At 38.8% G+C, this 13740-nt stretch overlaps 1 protein-coding gene across 1 annotated transcript in view; it reads right to left on the bottom strand.

Moving 5' to 3' along the window:
* Positions 1 to 13740, bottom strand: part of UPF2 (UPF2 regulator of nonsense mediated mRNA decay) — a 132081-nt gene that overhangs the window by 29286 nt on the left and 89055 nt on the right. The window contains exons 15-18 of the mRNA XM_003930615.4: positions 13202 to 13385; positions 8701 to 8840; positions 2500 to 2601; positions 2054 to 2152 (exon numbers count right to left, since the gene is read on the bottom strand). Of these exons, the coding sequence (XP_003930664.1) occupies positions 2054 to 2152; positions 2500 to 2601; positions 8701 to 8840; positions 13202 to 13385 (525 nt within the window). The remainder of the gene's footprint in view (positions 1 to 2053; positions 2153 to 2499; positions 2602 to 8700; positions 8841 to 13201; positions 13386 to 13740) is intronic.

Genomic DNA, 13740 nt, shown 5'->3' with positions numbered 1-13740 from the left:
AAATCTAGACTTCTCTCCATGTGCCTTATGGCACTAAGCTATACAACTGAGCATCATCTCTCACCTGAGTCACCACAACAGCCTTCTGCCCAGGCTCCCTGCTTTTAGTCTTGTCCTGGTGGTTACCCCTGCCTTCCCACACAGGATCATGCCCTGCCCTCTCTTAGTGCTGGCCTTCTTTTCGTTTTTCAAATACAGGTTTTTTTCTCCCTCAAGACCTTTGACAGATTGTTCCCATTTTCCCTTCAATTTTCTCCTGGATGGATGGCTCCACTTGACTTGCCGTGTTTGAAATTCATGATCTCAGAGATGTTTTCCCCATTATCCTATCTAGGAAGGCCCTTCCCTTACTCTCCATCAAAGCATTCTGCTCTTAGCATTAACACAATTTGAAATGATGTATTTGTTTAGCTGTTAAATATCTACCTTCCATCAGAACAGGAACCACATCAGTTGTATTTACCACTTTATACTTAGCCTGATGCACACTGCTGGACACATAGCACGTACCCAATAAACATATTGAGAGGCAGAGTAAATGGCTATTGAGTCATATAAGACGGGAACTTTCTCAAAGTAGGAAACTAGTCTCTCCTCCCAGGGATTATAATGATTATGTTTTATTTGATTGCTTGGGCTCCTAAATGGCATAAATGTAAGATTTATTGCATAAATTAGGAGTTTTCTGGATACATGAAGACATATTATTTTACTATATAGAGGAAGAAGTAGATCTCCTAAACACCTGTAACACTAATTTGTACTTGATCATACCTTTGGCTGTAGCAGCATCAAGGAAAGTAAAATCCAATATTTCAACTCTAAAGGACTGCTCCATGAGCATATAAAGACTCCATAATATCTTCTACCTTAAAAAAAAAAAACCCTGTCTTTTAACTCTACGACCTTCTCTAGCTACCTCCCCATTTCTCTTCCCTTTCTAGCAAAACTCCTCAGGACTTATCTACTTCCAGTATCCTCACTCCCTCCCTTCCCATTTTCCACCAAACCCACCCCAATGGGGCCTGTGTCCTGCCATTCAAACAAATCCACTCTTCAAGTCATCAGAGGGTTAACAAGTGCATATAGGGTTGACGTTAACAGTCTAAGATTTTGCCTCTAACTCTAAAAAAATATAGTTACTTCAAATTACTGTGGCATTCAAAAAGCTGCTAGATGGTATTTTTTAGAAGATCCAGTTTATTTATGCTATAAATATCTTAAACAACTAGTATTTCTTTAAACATTAAATAACAAATATTTTTCCATTAACACAGAAGCTATTCAACTAATAAATGTAAGAATTTACTAAGTTAAATGACCCCCAAATGTCTATCTTCTGCATGGTTTGGCATCCAAACAAACTGCAAGAAAGAAGTCTTAGGAATGACTTAATAGGCTGGGTGTGGCAGCTCACACCTGTAATCCCAGTACTTTGAGAGGCCAAGGCAGATGGATCACCTGAAGTCAGGAGTTCAAGACCAGCCTGGCCAACATGGTGGAACCCTGTCCCTACTAAAAACACCAAAATTAGCCTGGGGTGGTGGCATGCACCTGTAATCCCAGCTACTTGGGAGGCTGAGGCACAAGAATCCCTTGAACCCCGGAAGTAGAGGTTGCAGTGAGCTGAGATCACGTGACTGCACTCCAAACTGGGCAACAGAGTGAGAGTCTGTCAAGAAAGGAAGGGCAACTGGGAAGGGGCGGGTGGGGGGGTGGCGGGGAGGGAGGGAGGGAGGGAGGGAGGGAGGGAGGAAGGAAGGAAGGAAGGAAGGAAGGAAGGAAGGAAGGAAGGGGCAAATATTGGCAGAATGAAATTATTCTGTTCCACATCTTTTGTGAGTTGCATTTTCTCCGACTCTACCTCATGCAAATCAGGATGTGGGATGCAAGAAGGACAAGCAGCTGCAAGCTGTCTACACACAATCTAGCAAAAGCTGCGGCAGAAGAGACAGAGACACTTAGATAGGAGAAGGCTTCAAAGGAACCAGAATGTAATGGGCTGCAATGTTTTGTATTGATAAGAGTCTTTGGAACAAACGATATTTAATACCTGCAGATTTTCTAGCATCATTTTATCCAGAGCTTGAATGAAGTCCTCATCTTCTACACAAGGTACATGCTTAAGTCCACCGCCTTTAATCATTACCTCCTTATTAAAACAGAACAATAAAATCAGACAAGAAATTTTAATTGTAATGTTTTCTAGGGCAAAGCCTTTTAGTATTGATAATTTGTTCAACATAACTCAAGGAGTAAAGCAAGTAAAATATCTAACATTATTCAATGTTAAAAGAACTTAAAGAAAATGGTTAGGAAAACAAATTGAAAATGAATTTCTAAAGAAATATTTCTCATAATCAAAAGAAACAAAATCTAAAGTTTCTGTTTCTTTTATTACCAAAATTAATTACTTTGTTTCTTTTGATTATTACTGAAATTCAAATACTATAAAAATGTTGCACAATTTTAAAAAGTAAATTTTTCAGCCGTACTTACGGTGTTCTCTTCATCAGTTTCATTTTCCTTATTGGAATCTGTAAGGTAATCTGTATTCTCTTCCTCCTCCTCTTCTCCCTCATCATCATCGTCAGAACCCTCCTGAAATTACAGAACATGAGAACATTAAAGCACTTTGAGAAGCATAACCACACTTTACACACCTTAAAAAGATTTCAAAACTTCTGTATAATTGTTCATTGTTTATCATTCTCAAGTTTTAGCTCTTTATGTAGTCTACTTTCAATAGGAGGGCAAAGTTAGCTGGCAACATTCAAGATAAATCAGTCGTTGAAAACCCCTCTCACTACCTTCAGCAGATCTAACAATACAGAAATCCGCTGTAGAAGCTCTTCCTTGAATTCCACACAGAACAAGTTTCCTGAGCCTTTTGTGTTCTCCTCCTCCTGAAACTAATCTAGAGAGGCTGAATGTCCCACAGTTCTTTAATACCCATCTAACGGCAATGGAAACCAACAAAAGTTCAAATGGAACATCATTACCAGCTGAAAGCAATGATACAGCATTACCTTTATAAAGCACTTCAGTTTGGAAGGTATACACTTCGTTTTGTTTGCTCTATCCAGTTCAGAAGATGGAAGTCCAAGCTTTATTGTTCCCATTTTATACATGAAAAAACTGAGGCTCAGAAAAGTGAAGTTACTTGCCCAAGGGCACACTGTTATTAAGCAGAAGAGCTGGCCGTTCAGCTCCTCCTAACTGGTGGTTCTCAAGGACTACTTCAACCCACCCTCACAGCCAGTCCCTCCTCCTATCCACTTTGATCGGCTGAAATTTCTTGTCAAACAGATGGGGCAGCGCCCGACAGACTTTCAAAGGGCATAAGACACAGAGCGCAGCTTCGTTTACACTTCCACCCCAGTATCACAAGTCACCCCTACATGGTTCCTTAAGAGTTAAAAAAAAAAAAAGACTAAACCCAGCTGCTTCTCACTGTGCCAAGATGACCAAATAATTTCAGAAACAAATGACATAAATGTCTTACCATTAATACATTATCTTTAGTGTATGTAGCAATTAATTCCAAAACTCCAAAAGTGTATTGAAGGTTTTGAGTTCCTAAAATGAAAACATCTCAAAAATGTATACCAATGGCTGGATGCCATGGCTCACACCTTGTAATCCCAACACATTGGGAGGCTGAGGTGTGGGGACCACTTGACAGAAGTTCAAGACCAGCCTGGGCAACATGGCGAAACCCCATTCCTACTAAAAATACAAAAAAACTGGCCAGGCATGGTGGTGAGTACCTGTAATCCCAGCTACTCAGGAGGCTGAGGCAGGAGAATCACTGGAACCCGGGGAGGCAGAGGTTGCAGTGAGCCGAGGTCGCACCACTGCACTCCAGCCTGGGTGACAGAGTGAGACTCTATCTTCCCCAAAAAAGAAAAATGCTGGCGGGGTGAGGTGGCTGACACCTGTAATCCCAATACTTCGAGAGGTTAAGGTGGGTGGATCACAAGGTTAGGACTTCAAGACAGGCCTGGCCAAGACGGTGAAACCCTGTCTCTACTAAAAATACAAAAAAACAGGCATGGTGGTAGATGCCTGTAATCCGAGCTACTCAGGAGGCCAAGGCAGGAGAATCGCTTGAACCCATGGGAGAGAGGTTGCAGTGAGCCGAGATCATGCCACTACACTCCAGGCTAGGCAACAGAGTGAGACTCCATCTCAAAAAAAAAGATTAAAATGTACATCAATATATTACCTCCCTCCATGCATTAATGTTTTTTGAGTTAATTTTATAATTCAAAATTAAATTTGCAAGAGGAGCTCTTAAATTTGTTCTTGAAAAAAATGAATCCTTTGTTAACACTTAAAAGACACTTTGCATTCAAAAGCTAGGCTAAAATACATTAACTTTTCCCACCTGTCCATCCTTGATGTTTCATATTATTCAGGGAATGTAGCATGCATTAATTTTTCGAATTAAAATTTTGAAGAAGAATTTCATTTGTCCTAATCCCAGTGTACACTGATATAATAACAGGTGGAATTAAGAAGTGCTCATCAATGGACCACAAAACCTAAGCAGGCTAGTGAAAGCAAGAGGAACAGCATTGCAAAAGGCAAGCTGCCTTAGTTCAAACACTGGCTCTACCACCACCTACTCTATGATCTTGGGTAAATTATTCAACCTACCGGTGCCTTCGTTTCCCACCTACTGCAAGGGTAGGATGAGAAATGGTAATACAAATACAGTGCTTAGGGCAGTAACCATGAATAATAAATGCTCGGTAAATAACTAATTTATTGCTATTTTAAGAACAAATCTTGTACTTTCTGTTGATAAATTACATAATGCTAGAGAAAACTGGAGTTATCACAGACAAACATTTAATTTAAACAGTTATCTTTAATTTATAGAGCCGATATTTAAGAGAAAATGTTCTGGTTGTTAGATGCTAAGAATAACTTCAAAAGGTCAAATAGAACTTTAAATAGCTGAGGACCAAGATAAAAATAGAACACAGCATTTGTTTTTAAGAGCTGAATTCTAACCCTTCTGTCTCGAAGTAAATAACTGTAGAATATCCATTGCTCTTACTACGTCATAATCAATGCACTTTCTTTCTTAAATAAATTTATCCTCCTACGTTTGGAGGGTAATCATGGAAAATTGGTCTTTGTGTGAAAAGGGGAAGTGAACTATTCCAACCTCATTTCTCACAAAGTGAACCATGGTCCCATCTCACTTCTCCCAGATACAATATATGGATCCTCTCTCTGCACACTTTGTTTGCATTTTTAACTAGCAAACATGTATTGTGTGCAATATGCATTCTCTAACTGGAAAAGTAAGTAATGGTTACAAATGATATAACTACCAAAATGATAAAGTTCAGGTTTAAAAAGGAGAAAATGCACTTAGAGGAGGAAACATATAACTCTTCAAATGAGAAATTAGTAAGAAAATGAGCGCTCCTTAATGTCATATTTACCAAGAATGCTGGATTTATTAGATATTGCTTGTGTAATTAGTGCAGTAGCAAAATCCAAAACAAATAAGATTAGTCTGAAAATATGAAATGGAAATACTTTCTCATTTCCCTTTGTTGTTATAAAATACTTCATAAGCCTATTTAAATTCTATTACTGAATGTTTCTATTATAACCTCATTTTGAAAGCAAAGTAATATAATGTCCATCTAGTATATTGAAGCCAATTAAGGAAACATACTCCAGTTCTGTATTTTTACCAACTTATTTATATCTAAAGAAGTTCTAAGGTTGTAAATAAAAAGTGGTAGCAAATAACATAAATAATGGTGCATTTCCACTGCCTATAAATACCAGCCAATTAGGAAAACCGTACATTATTGCCTATACTGTCTCTTCACAATCAATCCTTTTTAACTGACAGCAAAGTCATTTGTTAGGCAGTAAAACGACTCCAAATATCCAGTAAGTTACAAAGCTTGAGGGTTAAAGGAAACACAACCTTACAGATTCTTAAATCTGACTGTAGAAAACTTTAATCACCTTAAATTATGAGTCCTTTCTCTTTAATTCTTTTTTTTTTTTTTTGAGACAGAGTTTCCATCTTGTTACCCAGGCTGGAATGCAATGGCACGATCTCAGCTCACCGCAGCCTCCGCCTCCTGGGTTCAGGCAATTCTCCTGCCTCAGCCTCCTGAGTAGCTGGGATTACAGGCACGCGCCACCATGCCCAGCTAATGTTTTGTATTTTTAGTAGAGACGGGGTTTCACCATGTTGACCAGGATGGTCTCGATCTCTTGACCTCGTGATCCACCCGCCTCGGCCTCCCAAAGTGCTGGGATTACAGGGCTTGAGCCACCGCGCCCGGCCCTTTCTCTTTAATTCTAATAAAGCTTTCTTTTAAATCCAGTTTGCAAATCTATCTTATGAATGCTGTAAACAATTAACATTCCTTTAAATATTAAACCCACATTCTCAAAATATTTATATTCCATTTACTCAGATAAGCAAAAACTTTAAAACTGAAATTAAATTTCCCCAAAACACTTAAGTATTGATTACAAATTTAAATTTTCAATATTTAATTAAAATAATACTTTCAGTGAAAAATTGCTAATTTCATGACTTACATTTTATTTTCATCAGTATTCTATTCGTATCTTTACTCATTCTAACTTTTGAAACTCTCTTGTTTTGTTTCTTCTATACCCCTAACCCATTCCCCAATCTACCTCCAGATTATGAAGCAAATCCCAGATATCCTTTAACTTTGATCACTTTTTTTTTTTTAATGTAAAGAAGCAGGGTCTCACTAGGTTGCCCAGGCTGGACATGAATTCCTGGGCTCAAGCAATCCTCCCACCTCAGCCTCCTGAGTAGCTGGGACTACAGATGTACACATTTTCATGGAACTTTTAAACATAAGTGAGTTTGGGGAAAAAAAAAAAAACTGAAGAATCAGAGGCCAAACGTGGTGGCTCATGTCTGTAATAACAGTATTTTGGAAGGCCGAGGTGGGAGGATCACTTGAGGCCAGGAGTTCGAGACCAGCCTGGCCAACATGGTGAAACCCCATCTCTACTAAAAATACAAAAATTAGCTGGGCATGGTGGCACACACCTAAAATCCTAGCTACTTAGGAAGCTGAGGCACAAGAATTGCTTAAACCTGGGAGATGGAGAGTACAGTGAGCTGAGATTGTGCCACTGCACTCCAGCCTGGGCGACCGAGTGAAGACTGTCTCAAACAACAACAAAACCTCAAGAATGAAAACTGCTGGTTTTAATCATACAGAAATGACATTTTGCTAAGGCAGAAACAGTAAAAGAGCAATTTCATATGGTTCCGCTTAATAGAATCAGAGATGCAAAAAGGGCATATCAATTACTGTGGTATGTGTTGAATTTCAGATTTCATATAACCAAGAGATCTGGGAAAAATAAAGCAAAGCTCATTAATATCTAGCCAGTAATTTTGTTTTGAAGAGTGTAAAACCCATTAACTAAAAAGTCCATATTCAATAGTGAGATGAAGATACACAAGAAGTGGAGTGCAATGGCTCACACCTGTAATCCCAGCACTTTGAAAGGCTAAGGCAGGAGGACTGCTGGAGCCCAGGAGTTTGAGACCAGCCTGGGCAATATGGCAAGATCCCCATCTCTACCAAAAAAAAAAAAAAAAAAAAGGTAATTAGCTTGGCATAGTAGCATGTTCACGTGGTCTCAGCCACTCATGAGGCTGAGGTGGGAGGATCGCCTGAGCCCAAGAGACTGAAGTTGCGGTGAGTTATGATGACACCACTGAGCTCTCATCTTGGCCACAGAGAGAAACCCTGTGCCCAAAAAAAGAAAATACACGGAGATTAAACAATTATTTTCTTTAAATTGCTTATTAAATAAAAATGCTATAATCAGCATTTTATTACTTTCTTTAAAAACTTTTAATTAAACAATGAATTCTATAACAGAAACATACTACTAGTTACATTTACCATCATACAACTAAGGAGGAGGCCAGGTGCCGTGGCTCACGTCTGTAATCCCAGTACTTTGGGAGGCTGATCACCTGAAGTCAGGGGTTGGCAACCAGCCTGGCCAACATGGTGAAACCCTGTCTCTACTAAAAATACAAACATCAGCCAGGCATGGTGGCAGGCATCTGTAATCTCAGCTACTTGGGAGGCTGAGGAAGGAGAATCACATGAACCCAGGATGCAGAGGTTGCAGTGAGCCAAGATCACGCCACTGCATTCTAAACTGGGCAACAGAGCCCCAGGACTCTGTCTCGGAAAAAAAAAAAAAAAAAAGAAAGAAAAAAAATTAAAAGAAACAACTAAGGGGCTGGGCACGGCGACTCACACTAGTAATCCCAGCACTTTGGGAGGCCAAGGCAGGCAGATCACGAGGTCAAGAGATTGAGATCAGCCTGGCCAACATGGTGAAACCCATCCCAATAAAAATACAAAAATTAGCCGGGCGTGGTGGCGGGCACCTGTAATCCCAGCTACTTGGGAGGCTGAGGCAGGAGAATCACTTGAACCTGGGAGGCAGATATTGCAGTGAGCTACCGCGCCACTGCACTCCAGCCTGGGCAACAGACCAAGACTCCGTCTCAGGAAAAAAAAAAAAAAAGAAAGAAACAACTAAAGAAGAGGTCTTATGTATTTAAAAAATTGGGGCTCATATAATCAAAATACTCTTATACAAATATACTCTATGTTGCTATAAATAAGTCATCACCTCTTCTTCTGGCTCATTTACTTCACTTTCATTTCCAGATTGTTCTTCTGTTTCAGCCCCTCCTTCTTCTTCTTCTTCATCCTCTTCAAGATTTTCTCCTTCTGTCATAGAATCTTTTGCATCTTTGTCATTTACTAGGCCTTGAAATGAGGGGGTGGAAATGGAAAAATACATTAAAAATAGATATAGGCTAGTTTTTTCTACTATACCAGTTCATGTAAAAGTATATATTAAGAATTCAAAGGCCGGCCGCGGTGACTCAAGCCTGTAATCCCAGCACTTTGGGAGGCCGAGGCGGGTGGATCACGAGGTCGAGAGATCGAGACCATCCTGGTCAACATGGTGAAACCCCGTCTCTGCTAAAAATACAAAAAAAAATTAGCTGGGCATGGTGGCACGTGCCTGTAATCCCAGCTACTCAGGAGGCTGAGGCAGGAGAATTTCTTGAACCCAGGAGGCGGAGGTTGCGGTGAGCTGAGATCGCACCGTTGCACTCCAGCCTGGGTAACAAGAGCGAAACTCCGTCTCAAAAAAAAAAAAAATAAAGAATTCAAAGCAGCCATTTTCTCAGAACAAAAGTAAAAGAATTAAAAACTATTGTGAGAAACATTTTAAAAACTACATGTGTAGACCTACATTTCAACTAACAAAAAGCAAGATTATATTGGATAATCTTGTATATCTCAGTCTCGGAAAAAAGGTAGAAAACAGTAGCAGCTAAGGTACAGTCTCAGCCATATGTAAGATACAGCCTTGGCCACACTCTTTACCAACTGATATTTAAAGGGTCTCCAAAAACTCAAAGACATAAACAAAAAAAACAACAACAAAAAAATCATGCTGCTTTAACAGAGAAATCATATTAGGCTAGAAAACTGAATTCATGCAAATTAAGAGGGGGGAAGGGGGCAAAAAGCCATAGTAGCTTTGTCACCATAGAGCCTAATTTTTTTCTTCAGTAACAGCATTCTTCTCCTGAGCCTAAGGGAACTCCCTGGCCTGAACTTGTTTTCACCTCCTGTGTCCATTCCACATTTCACTGCCTAGTCCAGGCGTCCCCAAACTACGGGCAGGCCGCATGCGGCCCCCTGAGGCCATTTATCCAGCACCCCCCACCCCGCCCCCGCCACACTTCAGGAAGGGGCACCTCTTTCATTGGTGGTCAGTGAGAGGAGCACAGTATGTGGCGGCCCTCCAACAGTCTGAGGGACAGTGAACTGGCCCCCTGTGTAAAAAGTCTGGGGACGCCTGGCCTAGTCAATTCTCTTCCTGTTGGAATTCGAGTCCACCCTCTCCCCTTTTGAGATGTACACAATGTGGCCTCATCTGATCCCACTGATTTACTACCCACTACTCTCTCCTGAGCCCTCCCCTGCAGTTGGCTCAGACTTCTGTCACAGAGCACACTGCTTTGAGATCTTGCTTGTTCACTATCCTTCTTAATAGAGAATACCCTTCAAGATGCATTTTCAAATCCCATCCACTCTTCACGTTCAGTTTCAGTTTTACTTCCTGCATAAACTGTCAATGAGTACTTTAGTCTATTACTTTTTCTCCTATTTGCTCCTAAAGCATGTGGAGAACTTGTAGCACCCGACACTCTGTGACATACCATGTTTTTATTTTTTTTCTGATGATCTCATAAATATCACATCAGATTATAAGACCCTTGAGGACAAAGAACTTGTCTTCTATGTTCAAAACTTAAGAGAGGCCATATATTAATAAATAGACAGTAAGTGTTAAATAAATAATTGTTCACTCACAGAATCTTAGAGGATTTAAGCAGGAAGAAACTTTAGTGATGATGTGATTTAACCCTCTCATTTCATGAATGCTGGTTTGAACACTTCCAAACAAGAATTAAATAATATTGCCTATTACCATTTTAGTTTTATTCTTAAATTAAAATAAAAATCTGAGCCAGTAATCTTATCTATCCTGAGAAAATCAGAGGTACACTAAAAATAAAAATGTTATTTACAGTGGTATAAAACTAGAATCAACCTAAGAGTGAAACAGCTGTATTAAATAAATTATGGCACACTGATATAAATACTGCCAATTAAAAAACAAAAATACAGCTTTAAAAGAATATGTATAATATCAAGAAAAAATTTCTTAACGTATTAAGTAGAACCAATCAGTTATAAAATCACAAAAAAAAATTTAAAAAGAGGAGAAAAATATGTATCAAAATATTAACATATGATTATCTTTTATATGGAATACTGGTATGGTTTTCTTGGTATTTTTAAAAATTACTGTCATAAACTTTTTTTAATACTATTAAAAATTATTTTTAAAATATAAGAAAATGGTTTTAGTGTTTTCCAATTAACTATTATGTTAACATTAGGATACTATAAAACTAACATGAGACAATGAATTTGCAGGTGTTTGAAAACAAAAAACTACAAAAGGCACAATACTGTATTATCTTTTATCAGTAAGAAACTGATTTAATATAGATTTTTCTGCATACATCTTCTTCCTGATATTTAGGCTCTAAAACCAGGAAGCAAATGGAGACTTAGGAGTGTAACAACTGCAGCTGCTACCATCTTTAGAGTTTCATTCATAAACAGTGATCTATTTCTCCCTCCATATTCTAAACAATGAGAGAGTCCTCACAAGAAGCCTGCAGTCCTTTAGCCATTTGGTCTACAAAAGACAAAGCATAACTGTTCTCATTTCTGTCACCAAACTAGGTGTCACACTAATATTTACTCATGTCCACTATACAGAGAGTACCATTCACTAAGGTTTTTGGGAAACAAGGCTAAGACTTAACCATTTTCCAAGGATCCAAAGTAAGTGAAGTAAGTTCATAAATACTCTGCTTGATATGAGATCATGTATTCAATTAGAAATTTGAAAAGGAAAAGAAAGTAGGCGACTTGGAAAAAGTTACCTACACATTTGGAAAAAGATTCAAAGAACAAAAAGAATCACACATGCCATTATGGGTTAAGTAGTAGGAAAAGTTAATACTTGCACAATCAGTAGTAGCACCTATAAAACCTTTATCATGAAAAGTGGTTCTTCAGATACGCAATGTAGTAAATTTGTATAATTAGTATAACTGGTGAAGGTAAAGATCCCCTAATAAACATAAATGTACCAAGTTATAGTGGAAAATCAAATATTAGCTTAACAGTCTGAAAATGTGTCACTTTATTTTTATTTATTTATTTATTGTTTTTTAAAACAGAGTTTTGCTCTTGTTGCCTAGGCTGTAGTGCAATGGCATGATCCTGACTCACTGCAACCTCCACCTCCTGGGTTCAAGAGATTCTCCTGCCTCAGCCTCCCGAGTAGCTGGGATTATAGGGATGTGCCACCATGCCTGGCTAATTTTTGTATTTGTAGTAGAGATGGGGTTTTGCCATGTTGGCCAGGCTGGTCTCGAACTACTGACCTCAGGTGATCTGCCCGCCTTGGCCTCCGAAAGTGCTGGGATTACAGTCAGGAGACACTGCACCTAGCTAACATGTGTCACTTTAAAATGACTACAATAAAACATGTAAGAATTATTAGCATGTAAACCAGATAGGTATGGCTATACCTTGTACTGTTTTTTTTTTTTTTTTTTTTTCTGAGATGGAGTTTAGCTCTTGTTACCCAGGCTGGAGTGCAATGGCACGATCTCAGCTCACCGCAACCTCTGCCTCCTGGGTTCAAGCAATTCTCCTGCCTCAGCCTCCTGAATAGCTGGGACTACAGGCGTGAGCCACCATGCCCAGCTAATTTTTGTATTTTAATAGAGACGGGGTTTCATCATGTTGACCAGGATGGTCTCGATCTCTTGACCTCGTGATCCACCCGCCTCGGCCTCCTAAAGTGCTGGGATTATAGGCGTGAGCCACCGTGCCCGGCCTGTACTGGTTATTTCAAATGACATGTAGGTTCCTACAGCCCTAGTGGAAGCTGTTCGAGAGTAAACTCTTCTCTCCAAAACAACCTGAGGATACTAAAGTATACAGAGTACCTCTAATTATCTCTAGATTTTCTCTAGTCCTTAGAAATAGAAGCAACTCTGCCAGTAAGCTCTGAAATCCTGTAGGATAGTTCCAAACTTCTGACAGGTACTCCCTTCTACAGTTTCTTTACTTGCACTTTTTAGGAAATAACGCCTGTTGAAAATATATACTCCAAAAATAAATGCTTTAATCAAAAATAGATTTTATATTAGTAACCAAAAATTCTAAAATTGAGAGGCAGACAGGATTGTGTGTGTGTGTGTGTGTGTGTGTGTGTGTGTGTGTTTTAACATCACTATCACTTGCTTCAAGTCCTGAGTTAACTGTTTTCCTCCAGTTTGAAGTTACTTAGTGAAATCAAGTGCACCACACAGGTATTACCTAACACTGTTACATAACACTCAACACTGAAAATAGAAAAGATACAATGTAAACTCTGACTGGTAACATTATAAAGCAAATTCCAGAAACATCTACCAAATACTACCTTCATTTTATGTCTGTAATCAACTGCTTACCTAGTTTTATTAAGAATTCTCGTTCCAAGTCTTGTACCTGCCTGATGGATTCTTCCAGAGAATTACAGAGTTTGATCTTTGGTCTTAGCAGTTCTAGTGTATCACTGATCATGTAATCTATATCAATAGGAAATGGATGGTCTTTTGTCCAAACCTCCAAACTTTTCTTCCACCAAACATAACGCTGATAACAAATGAAAAATAAATTTAGGTATAAGAAACAACAAAATATGTAAAAATAAACTATACTTTGCTGTTACCTAGTTATAACAGCTACGCTAAAAGGTTGTACAAGATACCTACCAATCCTATTAATGGTCAACAGCCATGATCCTATTCTGATCATTTCCCTCTGTCTACACAAGTTTCGAGCTATTTGGTGAATTTATTATCTTCTCATAACTGTTGCAGTTTTTTTCAAGGCAAGAAAAAATTATAAATAAAATACCAAATAAATTTTCAGGTACTCCAAAAAAAAGTAGAAACCCCAGACCAATATCCTGTATTTAATTTCACAAATATAACCAAATTCTAGGCCA

The sequence above is a fragment of the Saimiri boliviensis genome, chromosome 8, assembly GCF_048565385.1.
Source record: "Saimiri boliviensis isolate mSaiBol1 chromosome 8, mSaiBol1.pri, whole genome shotgun sequence".
NCBI lineage: Eukaryota > Metazoa > Chordata > Mammalia > Primates > Cebidae > Saimiri > Saimiri boliviensis.
Note: the sequence above shows the minus strand (reverse complement) of the source record. Positions and strands in the feature narration are given on the sequence as shown.